This window comes from Pangasianodon hypophthalmus, chromosome 6, assembly GCF_027358585.1.
Source record: "Pangasianodon hypophthalmus isolate fPanHyp1 chromosome 6, fPanHyp1.pri, whole genome shotgun sequence".
NCBI lineage: Eukaryota > Metazoa > Chordata > Actinopteri > Siluriformes > Pangasiidae > Pangasianodon > Pangasianodon hypophthalmus.
The window spans coordinates 28,219,256-28,243,475 of NC_069715.1; the positions used below are offsets into that span (position 1 = coordinate 28,219,256).

The 24,220-nt window shown below is 37.8% G+C and overlaps 1 protein-coding gene across 1 annotated transcript; it reads left to right on the forward strand.

The window, feature by feature from the left end:
* Positions 1 to 2,328: 2,328 nt before the first annotated feature.
* Positions 2,329 to 21,667, forward strand: mc1r (melanocortin 1 receptor). The gene is made up of 5 exons (XM_026914241.3): positions 2,329 to 3,293; positions 13,772 to 13,979; positions 17,979 to 18,087; positions 19,266 to 19,376; positions 20,337 to 21,667. The coding sequence occupies exons 1-5, from the start codon at positions 2,356 to 2,358 to the stop codon at positions 21,410 to 21,412; spliced, it is 2,442 nt and encodes an 813-aa protein (XP_026770042.3). The 5' UTR covers positions 2,329 to 2,355; the 3' UTR covers positions 21,413 to 21,667.
* The last annotated feature ends 2,553 nt before the right edge of the window (positions 21,668 to 24,220 follow it).

A 24,220-nucleotide genomic window follows, 5' to 3' on the forward strand; every position in this document is an offset into this window, starting at 1 on the left:
AGCCGGATCTCTCTCTCTCTCTCTCTCTCTCTCTCTCTCTCTCTCTCTCTCTCTCTCTCTTTCTCTCTCTCAGTTGATTTTCAGCACAAGAAAAGGAGGGGTTTGTTTATTTTAAAAGCAACATTTAGAACAGCACCCAACGGCTTCCATACCACCACCAGCCCCTGAACTTTTATCCTTTCAGGGTTACCTCCAGGGACACGACTTCATTTGGCTACTTCATACACATTTTAATAAACCGGGACCCGTTAATAGACATTTAGAATATGTTTGGGAGGCGTTCACGCTACAAGTGGGCTGTTTATCATTCCGAAAGTTAAAAAAAAAAACTAACTTTGGTCAGAGATACACTAAAATTAGAGAATTTGCGGGTTTTCTCTTTCAGCGCGCGACCCGTCTGCTTGTGGATTTAACCTCAGTATAAAGGTAGGAAAAATCATATTTGTAACATGTCCACGTTCATCAGCTTAGTGTTAGTATTGTGAACGTTAGTATTGTGATTTTTATCCAGTACGAATGTTGTTTCATGGCAACATTTTTGTTCATGTCATAATTTCTGTCTAATTTTTTATTCATTTTTATTAAAGACCTCAGCACCATTAGCACCATAACGTGCTATTTAAGGTTTTTTTTTCTTGCAATCTAATGTCAGAGATGTTATTTATCACTGAATATACAGTATTGTGCAAAAGTCTTAGGCACCCTATTGTTTTTTTTAGTACAAACTTTGTTACAGATTTTTATTTTATGACTTCTACATTATTGATTCAGTACAAAAACTTTTTAGATTCAAACATTAGTTTTCAAACACAAAATTAAATGTTACAGAAAAATGTTTGTGTGTCAGTAAAGAAAGCAGCAGATTCCATAAAAGACACTTTTCAGACAAAAGAACATAATGAAGGCTGCTGGGTTTCGCTGCAGAAATAAGAAGCAAGTGTGACAGTCAAAGTCTCCAGAAGAACTGTGGCTGCTTCTGCAAGATGCTCAATAAAACTTACAGCTCATTTCCTTATAAAACTGCACACACTGCACCTGAGACTACTATTATTTTTTTTTAAAGCAAAGGATCATCACACCAAATGCTGACTTTGTTTCATTTCTCACTGTTTACTGCTCTTTATAGTATTTTTTTAATGTAGAAACATTTAATTTCATTATTTTTGAAGGCATCTTTGCTCTACAGCATTTCTTTTTGTCAGTTTTATTTTTGTCATCAAATTTCCTAGACTGTTTCTCCAACTTTGGCTCTATAATGTGTATGTTGTTTTAGGTTGAAATGTTGAAATGACAAAATTTGTTTTAAAAATCTGTCTGAACACTTTTTTATTAGAATATGTGCAAAAAATATACAAAGAAACTTTAACTATCCAAAGAACCATTTGAGCATGTCAATACATACTCTCTTACCAAAAGCTATTTAGTCCTACTTAGAACCTTCTTTCTGAAAGATTAGCACTCTCTTGTAGAAATGTACATGAAAAGCTTTAAGGGTTTCCTCAGAGGGACAAATTGAAGAACACTATAGGGTGTTATATGGAACCTTTTTTCTAAGAGTACATGGATGGACAGAGATGGGCAGACATACACTCTTAGAAAAAAAAAAGTTAAGTGTAAGACCCTACAAAGGTAACAAAATACCTCAGTGTTTCCCTTTCAGAGTTCTCCAAGAAGAACCCATTTAGGAAACTAAAAATTTGGAAGGTTTTTGAAAGGGAAAGACTCTGCTGTATAGTTTTACATAAAGGCTTTAAGGGTTCTGCCAGAGGAACAAGTTAAAAACCTTTAAAGGTTCTAACCCTAACACACCTTCTTCATGGAGCTCGCTTTGTGCACAGAGGCATTGTCATGCTGGAACAGGTTTGGGCCTCTTAGTTATAGATAAAGTCTGGAAGAGTTTCCCCAGTGGGACAAATTAAAGTCCTTTTTAGGGTCTTACATGGAACCCTGTTTCCTGAGAGTGTATGTCTGACCATCTGTCTGTCCATCCATGCACTCTTAGAAAAAAAGATTATATATAACTCCCTATAGGTTTCTTCAGTTTGTCCCTCTGGGGGAACCCTTAAAGCTTTTATATAGAATTCTACAACATAATACAAAGCCCTTTTTGGTAAGAGTGTTTGTATCTTTGCTCTTAGAAAAAGAGGTTCCTTTGGTGTTCTTTGGATAGTTGAAGGTTCTTCACTTCCTAAAAGAGTGCTTCTTGGTACTGTCATTTATAGGGAAAAGCTTTGTTCTAGGACATTTCACAAGTGTGTTTCAGCAATCAAATAAAGTTATGATGTAGTACAGAAGGTCTCTATCTAATGCTGTCTCAATATATTACAGTTTAAAGAGACAAACCACTGCTTCACCATGAACACCATGGAGCCCAGCCTGAGTATCGACTACATGGACAATGTTACCCTCAATGTGACATCCAGTGACATGAACATGACAGGCATCGCCCAGATCATGATCCCTCAGGAACTGTTCCTGATGCTGGGCTTGATAAGCCTGGTGGAGAACATTTTGGTTGTTGTCGCCATCATCAAGAACAGAAACCTGCATTCTCCGATGTACTATTTCATCTGCTGCCTTGCAGTGTCTGACATGCTGGTCAGCGTGAGCAACGTGGTGGAGACGATGTTCATGTTGCTCACGGACCACGGCCTTCTGAGTGTGACAGCGAGGATGCTGCGCCACCTGGACAACGTCATTGACATCATGATCTGCAGCTCTGTGGTGTCCTCGTTGTCCTTCCTGTGCACCATTGCAGCTGATCGCTACATCACCATTTTCTATGCCCTGCGCTACCACAGCATAATGACCACACAGCGTGCCGTCACCATCATCGTGATCGTTTGGCTAACCAGCATCACCTCCAGCTCGCTGTTTATCATCTACCACACTGACAACGCAGTCATCGCCTGCCTCGTGACCTTCTTCGGTGTCACGCTGGTTTTCACAGCAGTGCTCTATCTGCACATGTTCATCCTGGCGCACGTGCACTCCAAGCGCATCATGGCGCTCGATAAAAACCGGCGCCAGGCCACCAGCATGAAAGGTGCAATCACTCTAACCATCCTGTTGGGGGTTTTCATCATTTGCTGGGGTCCATTCTTTCTGCACCTGATCCTAATCCTGACGTGTCCAACAAACCCTTATTGCAAGTGTTACTTCAGCCATTTCAACCTCTTCTTAATCCTCATTATATGCAACTCTCTCATAGACCCTTTGATTTACGCATATCGGAGTCAAGAACTGCGAAAGACACTTAAGGAAATTGTTTTGTGCTCTTGGTGCTTTGTTATGTAAGATTCATTAAGAGAAAATAGCAGACATAGTGTACAGTTTACGCCTGTAAAGGCCGTTTGACTGACAGACATTCGACTTCTAAATTTAATTACAGCCTTCATTACTTATCTATTTCAAGGACTAAAATAAGGCACATATGCAAACTGAACTGAAATAAAAGGTCCATTTGTCTGTTACAGAAAGCAGTGTCCCAGTGATTATGGCATAAAAATACTGAATGCTGTCTCACAATTCAACGTCGGCTCTAATTAAATGTAATGATTCAGGTTGATTTTTAATCCAGTTAATCTGCAGGGACTTTTGATGATGTCCATCTATCACAATTCATTAAGATAAAAAAATTATTATCCTCATCAATGTCATCATCCTGACACTCCAGCTGGGAGATTTTTTTGGAGATGTATTTATTTATTCTTGCATAGAAATTCTGAATTTTATGTTGAGAAAATCATTCTTAGGATACCCTATTAAACCCTAACAGTAGTCTCTTCACTTCAGTAACTACTGTATTTGGCTCTTATTCAATGTAAAACTTTGTTAAGCTGATGCCTGTCATGTTACTGGTGATTTTATGAACAAAAATATTATCATGTGATTTTGTACGAGGGAAGAATGTTTTATGAAGTAACTGAATTTTAAGGCACGTAGCTCATGATCAAGTTGTGAAAGGACATTTTCATAAATAAGCAGTTACGTTATGTCTGAAAGTCGTGAGTCTGAAACAGCTTGTTAATCTTTTTTTTTTTTTTAGTTTTTTCTTAAAATCCTTTACTGCATTAACAAAATATTAAAGGATTTTTCTCCAAAAATTGTTCTGTTACAAACTTCATAAAAGCATTACATTGCTTTGAAAATGGTAAACTGGTACTCTCTCTCTCTCTCTCTCTCTTTCTCACACACACACACACACACACACACACAGCCAAATCATGAAGTCATGTGGTATGAAAAAAGTGTTGCCCTGTGAACACAAAATCTTTTTTTGGTATCAAATTGTTTTGAATGTTGGTTATATCTTCTGCTATTGAATACGATTTGTGCTAATTCATCTGCTAGTTTGAAATATGAATTGTTCTTTTGTTAGACTTAATTAGACCCCATCACAAGATGATGCTGTGGGCAACATTATTAAGGCAATAAATAGACTGTGGTAAGATGTATGCGATGTGAAGAATAAATGTCCAGCTGAATGTGAAGAGCACACTTTAGAAAAGCAGAACTTTCTGTGTCACTAAATTAAAGAACCATAAATGTAAGATAATACTGACAGCAGAGGCATAGCGCTAAATAATTTAGATAATTTTTACAAGAGGTCCTTGTTGTTACTGCACAGTGTGTATATTGTGTACATAGTATAACAATATGTATGTATGTACAATGATGGGAAATAAGCAATCAGACACTTTTGTTTTTGTTATTTAATATACTTCCAGTGTATATATCCCCTTCAGGTTTGCATACATAATGGCTTTTGACTTTGTATTTATAAATATGAACAAAAAATATGTATTTACAAGCATAACCAAAGATCTGTTTAAATACCAAAATTGATAGGGAAAAAAGTATTTGCATTATATTGAAATATAGATAAAAGATACAAAAATAAATCAAGTGCTAGATACGAGTGCTGCAAAAATGTTCTTGTGAAAATTGCATCTGGTGTTGTTATAAAATACATTGCCATTGGTTGGGAAGATTTCACACAACAAGAAGCAATCATATTGAAGGTGAAGGAGCTTTCTAAAGTTCTCCAGGGACAACATCATTAAATACTCGAATGGAAAAAGCTTCAGATCCATAGCAAAGATCTTAAACATCGCTGTGGTTCAATAATATGCAGGTGGAAAGTTTACTGAACTACAACTAATCATCACCGGACAGTTGTGCCATGCAAAATTTCACAAAGTGCTCTCAGGCTCATGATAAGGAATTTAAAAGAGAAGTTAGCGGTCACTCAAAAAGAGTTGCAGGATGACCTGTAGGCAGCAAGAACAATAAGCAATGAACTGCACCGCATGCAAAACTCCTCTGCCAAAAAAGAAGCACAAAATGTGTGTCTAAAAGCATTGAGACAAATCAGAACTCTTATGGAACAAAATATTATGGTCTGATGAAACAAAAATAGAACTCTCCAGCAATAATTTAGCTTGTCATTTTGGTAGAAAGAAGGGTTTCTTGATGATCCCAAGAACACCATACCCACAGTGAAGCATGGTGGTGGAAGCATCTCGATATAGGGCTGCTTCTCTGCAAACGGTACTAGGGCATTACACAACATCGAAGAAAACATGAACGGATCAACCAGGACATATTAGAGGCGAATTTAATCTCATCCTCCAAGAAACAGAATCTGGTGGGAAGATGGACATTTAAACAAGACAAAGACCTGAAACATACAGCCATAAATAACTCCAGAATGGTTTCTCAAAAAGAAGGTGAAGGCACTTGCATAGTCTAGCCAATCTCCTGGATTTATTTATGGAGGATTATGAGATTGTTGGAATTCAAAGATGATTTGCCAAGAGAAATTGGGCAAAATTAAAGCACAATGCTGCAAAAAGCTAATTATTTCTTACCATAGACATCTCGAAAGCTGTAATATTAAACAATGGCTTTGCAACATAGTAATAATGTTGTTTATTTGTGGTGTCCAAACACTTTTTTCCCATTATCAGTTTCATTTTTAAATATATCTTTGTTTATGCTTATGAATACATACTTTTTTGTATATATATTAATACAAATCGGTACAAATCGGTTGACATTATGTGTGTAAATTTGAGGTAGATATATGAACTGGAAGTATATTAAATAACAAAAAGTGTCCAAATTCTTATTTCCCCTCACTGTAACAATTTAATGTTTACTGTATAATAAGATGTGATAATCAGCTTGCCATTTATATTCAGCCTGATAATTACACAAGCTTATGCATAAAATGACCCTATTTTTTCATGATGGTGATAAAATATCATATTATGTTTTAAAATCAGCAATAATGTGGGCTATCTATATAAAAAACAAAACAAAACAAAACAACAACAAGATTTTCTGTTCCACCCACACTACTTTTCTTTCTTGTCTTGAGATCTTCAGAAAGTCTTCAGAAAGACTTTATTATTATATTTATTATTATTTTTTAAAATTACCATTAAATTTGTACTTTCACAATTTACTTGAATGTAATATGCTTGCTACTATTTATTAATCAGTGGTTTAAACCTTAGCTTGCATTAGGGCTCGAACAATCATGGAAGGCTGATTTTTTCCCCCCAGTCTGCTTCTAATGTTAATATTAACTATATAGTATACAACATATGCCTATGTTCGTGAACTTAATGATATAGTAAAGTGGATTTTGCTTGTTTCAGACGGGTATCTTGTTGCAGGACACACCCACATTACATGTTCAATATCTGTTTGTGGATAAATTGTGAAATAGATGTATGTTTTCATTTTGTCCATTCTAATACCATGAGGGTGTACAAACTTTCACACTCAACTGAAAAGAGTTTGAGTTTAATGACCTGTTCCTCAAATTCTTAATATGCAGAAAATTGATTTTAACCTTGTAACTATTATTATGTGATTATATAAAGTACACATCTTAAACACTCTATTGTAAATTCAGTAAGTGTGTATGAGCCTTTCATTCGACCGTCTGTTTAACGGCCCCTGTGGATGTGCAGGCCAGAGAAGACCCCAGATTTTTAAAAAGATTGGTAAATAAGCGCTCTATTTTTAACTAGGTTTTGTTTCAGTCATTTATAGGCATCAGACAGAAGCTTCCTTCACATGACTGTGGCTCAGGGGCAGGAAAAGTAAGGCAAAGGTTCATTTTGCTCTTTCATGTGACCCTCATCAATGCTTCTGGTATAAACTCAGGGTCACTCTATGGTTATAAATGAAAAAAATAATACCTACAAAACAACATCCCAAATATTACAGCTAACCGAGTCTAAGTCTAATGATTGCATTCCCATTGACATGGAAAATAGGTTTGCATCCCCACTGACATGAGTGTTAATTTATATGAGGTGTTTAAAACTCCTTAAGGGAAAGTTCAAACAGGCTGAACCTCATAAGCTGTTTGATGTGAGCAACTGAGTTAAGAAACAACGGGAATTGGGAAAACAGCAATCACATGACCTAAAATAGAAAATTTCACAGAGAAGCTATCTGTGAGAAGGGAATAAAAAGATATCAGTGTGTTCATTCAGAAATACAGGAAACACAGACACAAAGACATGACCAAAAAGGAAAGAAAAGAAATATGAAAGAAAAGTGATTTTGAAAAATGCAACACAAACAGAAATGTTTTGGAAATATGAACATTTGAAATTTACATTTTATACATTAAAACACATATTCTGACTATTTTTGGTATTTCTGATAATAAAGGAACATCTCTAAAACAACTCACATTAAATATTTTTAAGTAAGGTTGTATACTTTTGCAGGCATCTGTAGATCTGGTAAGATCATATTTCACGCTCATACCAAAATCACATGACATTTAGTCAACTTTTAGACTGAAGAAACCAACTGACCAATAGGAAATATATACTGTGGTTTCTTCAATGTATACTTTGTTACTTTTAAGGGATACAAATTACAGTGTAAAAGTGATATTTTATTACTATTCCTATTACATTTATTCTTAGTACATCTTGATCCCTGCTGTGTGCCACTCTACTGTAATCTGCCAGAGCAGTCATATGACCCTCCTGCCTGTGGAATGCAGTAATGAATAGCCTTAATTTCCTCCCTGACTCACGTAACGTTCTGTCTGTACTGCATTCACACATTTCTGAAACACAAAAAAGTGTTATTGCAGAAGACTCAGATATACAATGCTATAAAATACTTTCTCAGTTTCATAACACTGTATGGAAAAAAATCACTGTTCTTTGAAAAAAGGTTCCATCTAGATCCCTAAACGATTATTTGGTTTAACAGTTCTGGATGGTTCCTTAATGGTACATCCGTTCAACAGAGGATTTTCCTTTTGTAGAATAACTTTTAAAAGAAAGTGTTAGCCATCCAAATAACTTTAAATCTAAAAAATTCTATGCTAAAAAAAACTGGCTAACATTAACTAAAAATTAAATATGCTTCATGATATGCTTCAGAGGATCCAGGATCAAAGCTTCTATGTAGAACTCTAAAACCATGTAGATCACTATTTTCTGGAAGCTATGAACCCTTAACTATCCAATGAAATCTTAGAGAACACTTGAGAAACACTTTTTTGTAAGAGGACATCTATTAACTGGGTAATAAAGTGATACAAACTTCGAATGATTGGTAATTATTCTAAATACATAGTACCTGTCATTTAAAAAGTAGCTAAACTGTGTTGGTACTTTGTACACTCTAAAGTGTTCTTGAAGGATTTGTCAGCGGCTCATTGCGCAACTAAGGATTCTTGGCGTCATGAAAGGGATTTATTTGGAACCCTTTCTGACAGGGAAATATTGTTGTACACTTCTACATAGAACCTTTAAGGGCTTCCCCGCAAAGGAGCAACCAAAGGACCCTTAAGGCTTCTAAATGTTGTAAACTCACACATTTAACCTCTACCTGAACAATACATCAGTATCTCAATATTTACTCCTGTTCAATTTGCACATTTATGCAGGATTATATTCTTTTTTTTTTTTTTTTGCTACTTGTTATCTTTCACTCTCTAGAATTGTATTGTTTTCTTCGATTTTTTTTTCTCCCATGTATTTATTCCTGTTTTGCTCATAATATATATATATATATATATATATATATATATATATATATATATATATATTAATTTGTTGATGAGCACATATATACATTCATACTTTTTTATTTAAATGTTTTCATTCTGTTCCTACAGGATGTTTTAGTGTCTCCCAAATGTTTCTGTTCAGTTTGTCATGCTTTATATTGTGTTTTACCTCCATTATATCTGAGAATAAGGAGCTCTGACACACACTGGCCACTAGAGCATACTGTAGTCCAATTTTATCTTGTTCAGTTCCTTTGAGACTGTGATATGAACACATCATTTCATTTTTTAAAAAAATATTATAGGTTTTTATTTCTGGTTCTGTCCTCCACAAGTTGTACTTGTCTGCAGTCCATTTGCATTTGTTTGTTCACACTGTTACAAATTCAAAACAAGCACATACAATGAAGTATGAAATTGTAAAGGATTTGATTTATTGCATCCATATGATTGTAGTAGCTGTAGGTTTATAGCGTATCATAAATCAAGAACAAAAATCAGTGAAAAACATGGGAATTTATATGACAGTGCTGTTGGATTCTCGATTCTGATTGGTCAGAAATTGTTGATTAATGCTGCTCATTTTAATATGTCATTGTTTCTATAGTAACAGATAATTTACAGGGACTTTTATAGCAGATATAATGGATTAAAAATGTGTATAATTATTGGTGAAATTTGCTGTAGATGTTTATGTAACATTTTTGGTAGGAGTCTCAAGTGTCATTGCTGTGTCACAGTCAGATGTAAAGCTGCAAATTTAGGTTTTCCGACACAGGAAAGTCTTCAAGACAGAAGAGTTTATGCTTTGCAGTTACAAGACAAGCTGCATTGTATATTTTATTAACTTCAAGAGAGAATGAAAGAGAGGCTGGTGAGGGAATGACTGGACACAGGCCTAGTTGCTATAACATAATTGATAACAGGAATTAATTTGCTTTTAGAACATTCATTGTAACCATACACAGATAAAATTATGGCATGTTATGCTTAAATAATAAAAAAAAATTAATGTTCGCAATAGGAGTATTAAGAATATTACTAATAATATTTGAGGACATGCTGTTATAGAAAAATTATCAACTTTAGTGTGGTAACAGTGATTCTGCTTCATCACACCAACCCATCACTGATTTATTTCCTATAACAGCCCACCCTGTTGTGTTTTATTCCTTATATATACAGTGGATAATAAAAGGCTAAACACCCCGGTTAAAATGGCAGGTTTTTGTTACGTAAAAAAAATAAAACCAAGCTAAATCATGTCAGAACTTTTTCCACCCTCAATGTGAAATTAGAACTTATACAAATTAAGTGAAAAACAATCAAAAACATTTTAGGGAAAAAATAGGAAAAGTAAAAAACTGGTTGCAATAACCTGCAATAACCTGGTTGCATAAGTGTGCACATCCTTTTATAATTATGGATGTGGCTGTGTTCAGAATGAACCAATCGCACTCAATAACCCCAAATAAAGACCAGCTGTTTCTGTAGGATTTTCTTCACATCTTCTTGGTTTCCTCTGACTTCTGAAGACATGGTCTGCAAAGAGCTTACAGAGCCTATACAGGGTCCCACTGTCAAAAGGTATAGATCAGGAAAGAAGTACAAAAAATAAAGATGTACCATGGAAAACCTTGAAGGCCATCATCAACAAGCGGAGAAAACGGAGCACCACAGTGACATCACCAAGAACAGGACATCTCTCCAAAATTTATAAAAGGACAAGACAAAATCTTACCAGGGAGGCTGCCAAGAGACCTACAGCAACATTAAAGGAGCTGCAGGAATACCTGATAAGTACTGATTACTCTCTGCATGTAACAACAATCTCTCATATTCTTCATATGTCTGGGCTTTGGGGTAGGGTGGCTAGATGGAAGCCCTTTCTCACAAAAAAAATAAATAAATCCAAGCTCAATTAAATCACCCCAAACTATGTGGCAAAACATGTTATGATGAGAATAATTCCAAAGCAATTCCTAAAGCATGGTGGTGGCAGCATCATGCTTTAGGGCTGCTTTTGTTCAGCCAGAACTGGAGCTTTTATCAATAAATAGAGCTTTCGTTGAAAGGCCATTGAAGTAGTCCTTTAAATGTATACAATGCTTGGATCTTCTGCTAATGATCATATGTTAAAATGTTTCTTCTGTTCATTAACCTTAAAAACTTCAAGTTAACCTTTTACTGTTAAACTTTAACTGGATCTCACAGTGTTGCAGGCAGGGGGCAATAGCAGACTTTCAGTTATACATCTTTCTCTCCAGACTCTTCTGATACTAAATGTGCTTAATATAATGATGGCTGAAATGGCTGTTAGATTCCTTCAGTTATTCCAATCATGTAACACAGCAATGTGGATTTGCAGATGTGTTTAACGTGTCATGAAATAATATCATAACTAAGTATTACCTCTACTGATGGGATAAATTGGTGTAAAAGCATTTTTATATAAGATTACTTATTTTCACAATCTAGCATGTGCAAGAGCCTGTAAAAGATAAATATATAGCTAAAAAAACAATGCAAAATATTACATAGAAGAGTATATATCCCTTACAGAAAAGTCTCTGTCCCTAGGTCTTATTCTCTCTGTCTTCAAAACTGCAGCAGTTATTGCAATCCTTCAAAAACCTCGCCTTGACCCAAACAACCTTATCAACTACCATCCCAATTCCAACCTGCCCTTCCTGTCTAAAGCTCTCGAATGCATTATTGCTACTCAACTTCACTCTTCCCTCCAGTCTACTGAGCTTTTTGAACCTCTCTGATCTGGATTTCACATGTGAATTTTACGTGTGGTTTTTAGACACTTCGCATGGAGAATTCATTTATTTTCACTTTTTGTTCATGTCATTTGCTCACATGATTTTTTTTTCTTCATCAATTTATGTTTTGATTTTTTTCCACTTGTGACTTTCTTACACGATTAATTTATTTCCATCTGTTCACCTTCACTGTTTCACTATTATTATTATTTTTTCACATGTTTCATTTATTTTGACATATTAATCTTTCACATGTGATTTTCTTACATGAGTATTTTATTTATCATCTTCATTTTTCACATGCAGGGCATGTGTTCTTAGATTTTTTACAGGATTCATTTATTTTCACATGTACTGCATGTGTGTTGCATATTATTTTCTACATCAGAGGTCACATGTGAAATTTCAGGAGATGTATGATATTTTTCCATAAGGGGTTCATTTTCTCTGAATTCTCTCTAAATGGGTGGATCCTCGCCTTCTGGTGTCTTTGTGCAGCACCATCTGTCCATGAGGAGGCTTAAAATGATCAGCTCAATTAAGCACTCAGCTGCATTTGTCCTCCAGGTCCAGAAATCAATACACCATTGCTTTAGCCAGGAGTCATGAGTGCGCAAAATTGCCAGAGTGTTTCCCTTAGAGGAAAATACAATAGCTGTTGTGTCTCTTCTTGCTTCTTTCTATTGCTTTTAAAGACTCTGATATCAGATCCTTGTGAAAACTGCTTTTTGGTGTGGGCGTGGTCAGAGTGAGTCAGGGATTTTTCCTTCCTTCCTTTTTGTACCATTGCCATGCTGATTCTCCATTACAGTACTTCTACTGACTGTTCGTTTTTCCCCCCAGCCTGGATAAGTGTGTTTTTACAATGATGGGCCAGGACTAGTAAAATGTAATCAGATGAGGCCTTGGGAATTCAACATGCACTGAACAAAGAGCAGGAAGCTGATGTAGAGGAAATGAGGTTTTTTTTTTATGAGAACACAGCGCATGCTTAATGATGACAGCGCTGACTGACAAATGGGAAAATAATAGATTACAAAACAGATTTTGATAAAAGCATAACAGCTATCATTAAGCTTTTCATTATTATTATTATTATTATTATTATTATTATTATTATTATTATTATTAAGTTCACAGCTATAACGCCTCACAGCTCCAGGGTCCTTGCTTTGATTTGGAGTTCAGGTTACTCTCTCTGTGAAGTTTCACATGTTCTCCCCGTGTCTATGTGGGTTTCCTCCAGGTTCTCCCAAAAGCAGACCGGTGGGTGGATTGGGTATGCTTAACTGACCCTAAGTGTGAATGTGTGTGTCTGTGTGTGTGTGTGTGTGTGTGTGTGTGTGTGTGTGTGTGTGGTGTCCTGCAATGGACTGGTATCCCATCCAGGGTGTATTCTGGCTCACACCCAGTGTTCCTGGGATAGGCTCATGAGGATCTCTCGCCATCAACTGGAACTGAAGATGCATCATTATTATTATTATTATTATTATTATTAGTAGTAGTAGTAGTAGTAGTAGTAGTATATAACTGCATGGCCTGTACGATCTTTCAAAATCCAACATTATTTCCTAAATCCAGCTCAGCAGCAGATGCAGAAATGCTTTGATGCATGCTGTAGACCTGAGACAACAGCACCACATCCACCGGAACAAATCTGATCATCATACACCGGAACTAATCACAAATCAGTATCCTGCTCCCTGTAAAGGCAAATTATTATATATTCTATATTATATCATTTTTACTTCGTGTTTTTGAGCACTGTACGTTTTTCCTCTGAAACTTTTTCCCCCTTTAATACCCATGAACTATTGTTTGTAACGCAGTGGTGCTGATGCTGCCGCCTCGCCCCGGCTGCAGCCGACCGGTTTCTCCGCAGCCTCTGATTGGCCAGCGCCTGCCTGGGCCTAGTGACGTCACCGGCCATGTGTTAAATCAGCATCTCTCTGACAAAAAAAAAAAAGCTGCGTCTGCGCTATAAAAGGCCGGTCCGCGCTGTCCGAGTTTTCCGCCGGCAACTTGCAGGAGGAGACAGAGAACAGCACACACACATTTGCACACACACATACCCACACACACACACCCTGAGGATGAGAGAGATTGTCCACATTCAAGCCGGTCAGTGCGGCAACCAGATCGGAGCCAAGGTAATAACGCTTTCCTCATTGTTCATGTTCAAAATAATAATAATAATAATAATAATAATAATAATGAAGTGTAATAGCATTTTGCAGGAAAGGGGTGCAGTATTAGGATTACTGGTGGAAATTTGGGACTTCATTATGGTGGTACAGATTTTGTCCTTTTCTCAGAGTGTTGATCGCAAAATGACTTGCCAAGAAAGAAGTGACCACACCCATGTGATTATAGCTGCTGTCTCGAAGCATCACGCAAACACCCGCATTTTAATCTGCACAACTTTAAAGTCGCAGAGTTAAAAACCTGGAGAGCGCAACAGCTGGCGAACGCGCAGTCGAGCAGAAATGTAAGGACAAAAGCAAGGACATTACCTTAATTATGAGACAAGAACCATTCAGTTGTGTCTGTTAATAACGAGGAAAGAAATGTATCTGGAGCTGTAATGAAGCCGCACTGTCCTTTTGTCGCATGACTCGGCGCGAACAAAGGCGCAGGTTCATTTCTTTGCTGCGCCACCAGCCAGCGGTGAAGATGTCTGATTTCATTTATGGGCTTATAAATCAGTCAGAGGACGATGTAGTCAGCATTTTTGAGATTTTTTTTTTTTTGAGAACCATTTCATATCTAGCATATGAGAAGGAAAATGCATAATGAGTATCCTTGTAAAACTGCACACATCTTCCTTTGTCTTTCCATTGAGAAGGTTTTAGACATAATCCACATTACAGTGATTTATTTATTACTGTTAGATAATGAAATATTTCTGTATAATCAGTATTCCGGATTAATAGTTTTGTCTTGATGCCTGTAATATAATGAGATGCTTTGTCATGGTTCTAATGCTTACCCAGATGCTCTTTTAGTTTCTGCCTAATGATGAGGTAAGCTGAAAGAAAATACATTATGCAGAAATAATGAAATGCATTAGAAATATTAGGTCACTCCTGCTTTGTCTCAGCTCAGAGCATTTCTACACTGCTGTCTGCAGATGTGAGGCAGATTGAATCTTCAGAACTTCACTCCTCATCCCAGATCAATGCAAAACATCTTGAGTAGATGTAACACAACGTGTCGTGTTACAGCCTAACAGGTCTATACTTTGACATCTGATCCCGGGTCATAATAATACCAAAGATGACTGATGCTGCAAATCATCATGACTGTTTCATTGCATCATCACTATGGACCTGTCTCACTTAATTCATAGCAGAGACCAGGGAGGATATCTTGTGTCACAGTGCATATGCCAGGGCCTTCTGTCGGAGGGGCTTTGTGGGGGGATGGAAAGGGGAGGGGGCGGCTGACATAATGCAGTGATCTCATGCTGTCTGCAGCAGGGTACCCTGGCTCAACACAACACACATCTGCCTCTTCATTACTTTCCTTTATGAGTGAGAGCTACATCAGTTTTCCACACACACACACTCTAATTAGGATCAGGGGTGGTAAAGTGGTTACCTCACACCACTTTCTTTCATTGCCGCTGTTTTTCGGGATTTTTTCTTTGGTCTACGGCACATTAAAGCAACGTCTCTGTCCTATTTTGGAACAAACGCTTGATTTCTTTCCCTGAGTTACTAATGGAGACGTCTCTTTGTCTGTCTTTTTAAAGAAATGAATACATGCCACATTTAAGAAGCAAGCCCAGCCATTTGGGGATGCCTAATTACCCATTTAGATGGCAGGTCACATCTGTGTTGGACAGAACAGATAATTAGAGTAAGAGACTGAGGGAGACAGGAAGTGTCGGGGCTATGGAGACAGAGGTGGAGACGAGGGAGCCATGGCCCAACAGACAGTTGATATAGTCTAATAAGATGGTTACAATACCAAAATATTGACTTTGATAGGAAAAAGGTTAAATGTAGAACATTTAAGGGTGGACTGATGTGAAGAAGAGTTACTGTTACCACTCTAAACAATGTCACAAAATATTTTATTATTCACTCTTACAACAACTCTTATTTACTAAAGTATATATATATATTTATATATATATATAGAGATAGATAGATAGATAGATAGTATATAACTATATAACTTTATAGTTGTATTTAATATTGTGGAATGTCCACTAAACAAGTTCCTGTTGTCACTAAGCTATAAACAGTTTCCTCACCAGCTTCTTTTTTCCTCTCTCTTGAAGTAAGACAGTAAATATAGTTTGTTTCATTGCCAAGAAACGGCAAAGCATGAACTTCTCTGTCCTGAAGACTTTCCCGTTTCAGAAAAACTTAGCTACAGCTAAGTTACAGTAAACTAAAATTACAGCTAAATAAATGCCTCCTCACAGAAGACTTATCAAACCATATCAACAATTACACAAATTTTCTGTCAGAGCTACTGTCAGAGCTGCTGTTATAGAAAATTATCAACACCTTCTGACCAATCAGAATTGAGAATTCAGCAGTGCTGTGATATAAAAGAGGTTTCTTTGTTTTCTGTTGGAGTTTTCTTTCTATTTCTTTCACACACACACACACACACAGAGTAATGGGGACGACATTAACACAGCGTGCCCTCAATACCCTTGGCACGCATTGCACTGCAGCTCAATGTGTACATGTCTTAGTCTTTTTGTTCCCGATTTTTGGAGAAAAGCAGCTTGAAAGCCAAGTTCAAAGGTGATATATCAAACAATTTCTGCATTGTTGTTCCCACAGTATGCTTTCTAGCTGTGGTTCTTAGCTCTCGGCAAAAAAAAAAGGTACAATTACGTCATCACTGTAACAAGAATAGTATATCCAGGTCAGAGCCCAAATCCCAGAAACAGTCTGGAATACAGATCTTTTTTTTTTTTTGTCGCTTACAAGCTCAAAGCACAAGTCTGTTTCTTTTAAGAGTCCAGTCACATGATTCTGAGCACACATAATGCACCAGTGAAGAAGTGAGTTGTCTATTTTTTTCTAAAAGCTGCTAAGTCATGCTCCTCTTATTACATGCATTTCTAAAGAAAGCTAACGCCTGAATGCCACACTACAAGGCTTATACAATCTTAGCCAATTGAAAATGTGAGAGAAGAGATAAAAAATCACGTGTATGATGACTGGCGGTTGGATTCTTTAATTTCATAGAAAAACATGTCTTCCCAACACATGGAGGAGTGCTGTTAGAGGAAAATAATCAACGATGGGGTGGTGTGATGCAGTCTGATGCGAAGCACAGTACTATTACCACCTTGAAGTTGATTATCTTCCTTTAACAGCACATTCTGAAATTTTTTATTCCTCTTATACCACAGCAATTTGCCAACATTTAAATTTTTATTTATTAAAAGTACGTCATGCTTTTTTTTTATCCGTTTATAGTTATATTTAATATCCGCAAAACGTAACCCTGCTTCACGTTGGGCCACCACCCAATCATTGATTATTTTTCTATAACAGCACATTCTCAAGTGTTTTATTCCATAATTCATGCATGACTTCAAAATGTATTTTTTTAGACAAGACCGCGCCCTCACACACACACACACACTACTGGAGTTGAGTCGTATATACTGACCATGTTTAATGTTTAATATTTACGACTTTAAGCCATGATTGGACTCAAATGGATCAGCGAGGTTAAGACACAGCAACATACCTGGAATGATAATCCTCATAAAACCTTATAAAATGTTCGTTTTGCGATCACTGGAAATGGCAAATAAGCATCTTTTCCTGCCACTTTTCAACAATTTTCTCCATCTCCATTTTTCTCTTTGCTGGATTGGTGCCATCACACGTCCCCTGTGGATTGCTGTGTTTCTCTCAGCAGTACATCACTAGCCTCTCCTGTTACAGCTCTTTCTAGAAGATCAATCTCCCTGGCTCTAACAGCTGCTTCAGGAGAATCGAATCAGTCCAGACCAAATGGAAGATGCTGCTGCTACAAATCTGCTTAATATTCATAAACATAGCTATGACGGGATCTCTGTGATTTGTGAATAGTGTTTTACAGAAAACACACTGGAATCAGTTAAATGAGCATTTCTGATCAGTGTGCTGTGTTTTTGTGCTCTACAGTTCTGGGAGGTTATCAGTGATGAACATGGCATCGACCCCACTGGAAACTACGTGGGTGACTCAGACCTCCAGCTGGAGAGGATCAGCGTTTACTACAATGAAGCTTCCTGTGAGTCAAAATGAGCTCTCAAAAACACTAGACAGAAACCTTCCAGTGCAGGAACTTACTCACCGTAGATAATATTCTTCTTAATAATCAGGAAAGGTGATCACTGTGTGATTTATGGCTAATACTGTAGTGAAGTTTTCCAACAAAGCTGAAAGAAATGCTGGAAATATGACTTTAAATTCATACACAGAATAAATTTACAACATTTCTATTGCACAACAGATTTGCTTAGTGGAACCTTATCATATAATAAATTTCGAACGAGTGATTGTAATATGGTTGGATTGTGTTCATTTTCAAATCGATCAAGTCTTAAGAAAATGTATGAATACTAACTCCATCCCAAACCCTCTCATTTTATTCACTGTATCTTTTCATATAACTTGAGCTTTTATTTTACTTGAATTTCCTGTAACAAGGTAACATCACTCCCTTTTTAAATTAAGTAGCTTGTACGTAGTTCAACTGTTTTATCAAGTAAGTAGCATAAGTAGCAGACTATCACAAAAAGCTACATGTTTTTTTTCTTAGCATGCACAATATGAAAGGAATAATACACTTGGGGACGTGCTCTTATAGGAAAATAATCAATGACGGGCTGATGTGATGTGGCCTGACGTGAAGCAGAGTTACTGCTACCATCCTAAAGATGAATATTTTACAATAACAGCACATCTTCAAGTGTTTTCCTTTTTTGCCGCAAAGGTTTGCAAGCGATTACAAATTTTAATTTATTAGTGAACGACACGTCCTACTTTCGATCCGTTTATAGTTCCATTAAATGAAAACAAGATGGTTCCTGTAATCACAGATAGCTCTCTTGATGTTACGAAACCAAAAAAGGGAGCTTGTAACAGAGAACCTGCAAAGTCCTCTGTCCTGAGACTAGCAAAATCTTCAAAATGACAGATTTACCTCTGACTGTTACAATCCTGTCCTTCTTCAAGCTGCCTTTATTTCTAAAAATGTAGAAGATTAATGCGACACATGCGATAAATAACCCAATTATTGGGCTAAAATCGAGGTGTCTGATAATGGCTTTAATCTGGTTTAAGGTATTGCAGTATGCTGTTTCCATTGCCACTTGAATGATTTGAGAATTGATACAAACAGATATCAGATATCAGATTATTATTGTGGATTATTTAATTAATCATCATTTGTTTGATTTCTTCCAGCCTCCAAATATGTTCCCAGAGCCATCCTGGTGGATCTGGAGCCAGGCACCATGGACAGTGTACGATCTGGAGCCTTTGGCCATCTCTTCAGACCTGATAACTTCATTTTTGGTTTGTAAATAATATAACCCTGTCTCTGTCCCAAGGGCTTAAGCAGCTACAGTTGCATGACCGGGCCTTTTCAGCTTTCAGCTGTCTTTAATAATCAGTGTTGGCATTAAAATGGTATCAAAATATTTTGTGATTCATTTCTGCCAAAGATACATATTATAGTGAAGTGTTTATAAAATTAAAATTAGTGAATGTAGCAAAATGAAAACTAGCATCTTCTGACCTCTTTTATAAATAGCTAAGAGCCTTTTCTTTTAATCCCCATCTCAATTAAGTATCTAGAGCAGTTTGTAATTCTGTTCAGCTGATCATCTGATTAGCAAGCTACAGTTATGTAGCTAGATAGCTAGATAGATTTTAAGTGTAACTGTATTTAGCAACAGGCTGTTGGCCAAACAGTAACAGTTATCTATTGAATTTAAAAACTATTCTGTGTGAAGACACGGCTCATATAGTTAGTAGTACAATTTCATCTGGCTATGCAAAGTTGGTTAGCTTGTTAGCTAGCTAGAGATATGATGGAAAGCTTTGGAATTAACTTTCCTAAGACAGCAGAAGAAACACAAACGTAATAATCTAGGCTAAGTAAAGGTAAATGAGGTGTCATTAATGCATTTAGATAGCAAGTTAAGATACAATGAAAGAGCAGAAAAGAATGAAAATGTACTTCCAGACTCAAACCCCTATAAAAGTCAGGTAGCTGTCTAGAGGTTATCTGACTGCATTATTTAGCACATTAAATAGTGAAGTTCACAAAGATGTACATTTACGTAATTCACACCTTCATTAAATTACAATACCAACGCTTAGCTCAGCTACCTTGTGCTCCAATTTAACCCCTGGACATTTGCACTGGATCTAGTCCTGTGGAGTTGCTGATATAAACTCCTATATGCTATAAAGGTCATTATTTTGTATGGCAAGTCCTGCATGGTGGCTTAATCAGCGATTTGTTTTCAGGTCAGAGCGGAGCAGGGAACAACTGGGCTAAAGGCCACTACACAGAAGGAGCAGAGCTAGTGGACTCTGTCCTGGACGTGGTACGGAAGGAATGCGAGAACTGCGACTGCCTCCAGGGTTTCCAGCTCACCCACTCACTCGGAGGAGGCACAGGCTCTGGCATGGGCACACTGCTGATCAGCAAAGTGAGAGAAGAATATCCCGACCGCATCATGAACACCTTCAGTGTGGTCCCTTCCCCCAAAGTGTCCGACACAGTGGTGGAGCCCTACAACGCCACGCTGTCCATCCACCAGCTGGTTGAGAACACAGATGAGACATACTGCATTGATAACGAAGCCCTATACGACATCTGCTTCCGCACACTCAAGCTGGCCACACCCACTTACGGTGACCTCAACCACCTGGTCTCGGCTACCATGAGCGGAGTCACGACCTCTCTGCGCTTTCCAGGCCAGCTGAACGCTGACCTGCGCAAGCTGGCTGTCAACATGGTACCCTTCCCTCGCCTGCACTTCTTCATGCCTGGATTCGCTCCTTTGACAGCACGTGGCAGCCAACAGTACCGTGCTCTTACTGTCCCTGAGCTCACACAGCAGATGTTTGACGCCAAAAACATGATGGCCGCTTGCGATCCACGTCACGGCCGCTACCTCACTGTGGCCACCGTCTTCCGAGGCCGCATGTCCATGAAGGAAGTGGATGAGCAAATGCTGGCCATCCAGAGCAAGAACAGCAGCTATTTTGTCGAATGGATCCCCAACAATGTGAAGGTTGCTGTGTGCGACATTCCACCCAGGGGGCTCAAGATGTCCTCCACCTTCATTGGCAACAGCACGGCCATCCAGGAGCTGTTCAAGCGCATCTCCGAGCAGTTCACGGCCATGTTCAGGCGTAAGGCTTTCTTGCACTGGTACACTGGTGAAGGCATGGATGAGATGGAGTTCACCGAGGCTGAAAGCAACATGAACGACCTGGTGTCTGAGTACCAGCAGTACCAGGATGCCACGGCTGAGGAAGAAGGAGAGATGTATGAGGATGATGAGGAGGAGTCAGAGGCCCAGGTTCAAAAGTAAACACTCACGAAGTAGCCATTATAGTATACAACAACCCTTCTCTAAAACCGACCTCTTATCACGCAGCCGGCAAAAATATCTTAATCTTTCACTTCTCTTACAGGTAGATTAAACTTCATGTTAACCATTTGTGCCAGTTACAGCTGACATTCTGTACTTTACTGTGCCATAACAGCTTCTTGATGGTACTGTATTTGTTGTATAGTGTTGTTCACTGACCAATCCTAAATAAACCAGTGTTCCAAATGGACCTCATGAGTGCAGTTGGTTGTGAAATCTTTCCAAGTAACACCCTGGTATTACATTCACAGAAGTCAGAAGTCTATGGTGAGTCTATGATAACGCAGTCTTTCTTATAGACAATGAAACAGAGTTTTACTGAATGCCTTCTGGATGACTATCCCATGTATAGACGACCTAGATGCTGTTTAAAAATAACGCCCATCCCCGAAGGTCAAAACGCACCTCAGGCACAGCGTAAAAATGAAGAACACAGTGTAAAGAGTGAACACATTCTCCAGAGATCCCTTCCACTCTCTTTTTTCGGCACTGACAAAGTGGACCCAGTTAGAAAGATCACATGCTGACACCGATGCAGTTTTTCTGCTGCCTACGAAGTAGATGCACAAACAGAGCCGGCTTTGATAAGCACACTGGCCCTTCTGAAAAGCTATGGAGATGCAGTGTCCTTTACTAATGGCTTTAATGCCTGCAGCTTAGATGCTTGTTTCCTGTTATGGGGCTGGTAAGGTGCAGCTCAAACAACACAATCACAGAAAAAGAAACACAACACTGCTCACAAATTGTCAGTCTTTTAGCAAATTATCAGTGAGTCTTTAAGCAAGCTATCAGTTACCTCAGAGTCTTAGGATGCTAAAAGGTAATTACATCTGCAGCACAAACGTTTCACAATCCCATTACTGAGTCATTTCCGATAATAAAGAAAAAAAATGGTTGTTACATTATTTAGGAGCGCCTAAATGGTATGTTAGTTGGAGGAACAGATCAATGCAAGCCAAGTCCCCTGAGACACAAATGGACATGTAATGACACAATGTTACACCATTTTACATATACTTTTATTCCAGTAAGTCCTGTCTGGCTGGTAAGACTTTACTGATAAATATAAGTGGTGTTTTATTGAAGTGATACATATGCAGTTGATAAATGTGAACATTTCCAAATCATACCTACATATGCATCAGGAAATTGCTGATCCCATAGAACCCCCATGCACAACAGTCTCCAGAGGCCACACAGAACAGTGCAAAAAGACCGGCCCAAGCTGACAGGAAGGCCATGGCAACCCAAACCGTGGCGAGCAGAAAAGCATTTCAAAATGCACAACATCCTGAACCCTAAAGCAGAAGACCACACCAGTCCCTATACACACCAGCAAAGAACAGGAAATCTGGACAGCTGAAGACCGGAAAAACTTAAATTACTGTATATTAAATTATGATATTATTGCTGAGCACAGTTTATATTATTATCCATACACCAGAATATAAAAACTTAAATCTCATGTAAAACTGCAGAATCTAAATCAATATATTAAATTATATTATCATCTACCATCATATAACTGTTAATATTATCTTCACAAATACAAACATAGAGAAAAAAAACTCACTCATTTTTTTAGTAAGCACTTTATCCTGGTCAAGATCCAGAGCCTATCTGAAGCCTTGAGGCAGGAATACACCATGGTTGGGAAGGAGCCCATAGCAGGTCACCATGTACACACACACACACACACACACACACACACATTAACACCTAGAGGCAATTTATCTTAGCCAATCCACCTACTGCCATGTTTTTGGGAGGTGGGAGGAAACCCACATGGACATGGACAGAAAATCTACTGAGACAATAACCTGAGCTCAGGATCGAACGAGGGACAATGGAGCTGTGAGGCAGCAATGCTACCCACTGCACGACACAAGGCCTACATTATGACAAAAAAGAAAAGCAAAAACAAGATGCATATAAGCTGTCGTGTGGATTTCTGTGCCTTCTGCAATTTCAGTGAAAACATTGACAAGTCCCATTATCCTTTTCTCTACATCTTACGCCCTACTTCTTATGGTGCTCTACATCCTCCAGTGTATGTGATATGGATACTAACCTATTGCAAGGCATTGTGGGAATTCAGGAGAGCACTAGATATTCTACTCTACACTTTGAGACATTAGAGTAGTGAACAGAGTATGGTTTTGGACATATTGTAGGCCTGTTAAGAAAAAAAAAGGGCGTGGCTGAACAGCTCCCTTTAGACTGGAGCTAGAGCTCAGTTCCTGGCCAGAAAAAATAAATAAAGAGAAACCTGAAATAAAGAAATATTATTATTACAGGCCTAAAGAAATGACAAATGACAGCTTCAAGATATACAGTGATTTGTAGTAGTAGTAGTAATGGCTGTGGTTACTGTGTGAGGATTTCTTCCAGGTTCTCTGGTTTCTTTCCACCTCCCAGAAAAAGTGACGGTAGATTGGCAACTCAGATTTTCCTCTAAGTGTGAATGTGTGTGTGCATGGTACCCTGAGATAGACTGGCATCCCATCACATCCATTCTCATCTCACGCCCAGTGTTGCCTGGATAGACTCCGGATCCTCAGTGACCATGATCAGGATAAAGAGATTACTGAAAATGAATGAATTACTGTAACTGACATTATTATTATTATTATTATTATTATTATTATTATTATTATTATTATTACTTTGCCAGTTGTAGTGTAACACTCCCTCTCGTGTACTATTGCTTAAATAAGACAGTCGCCAGAGGGCGCTAAACACAAATCT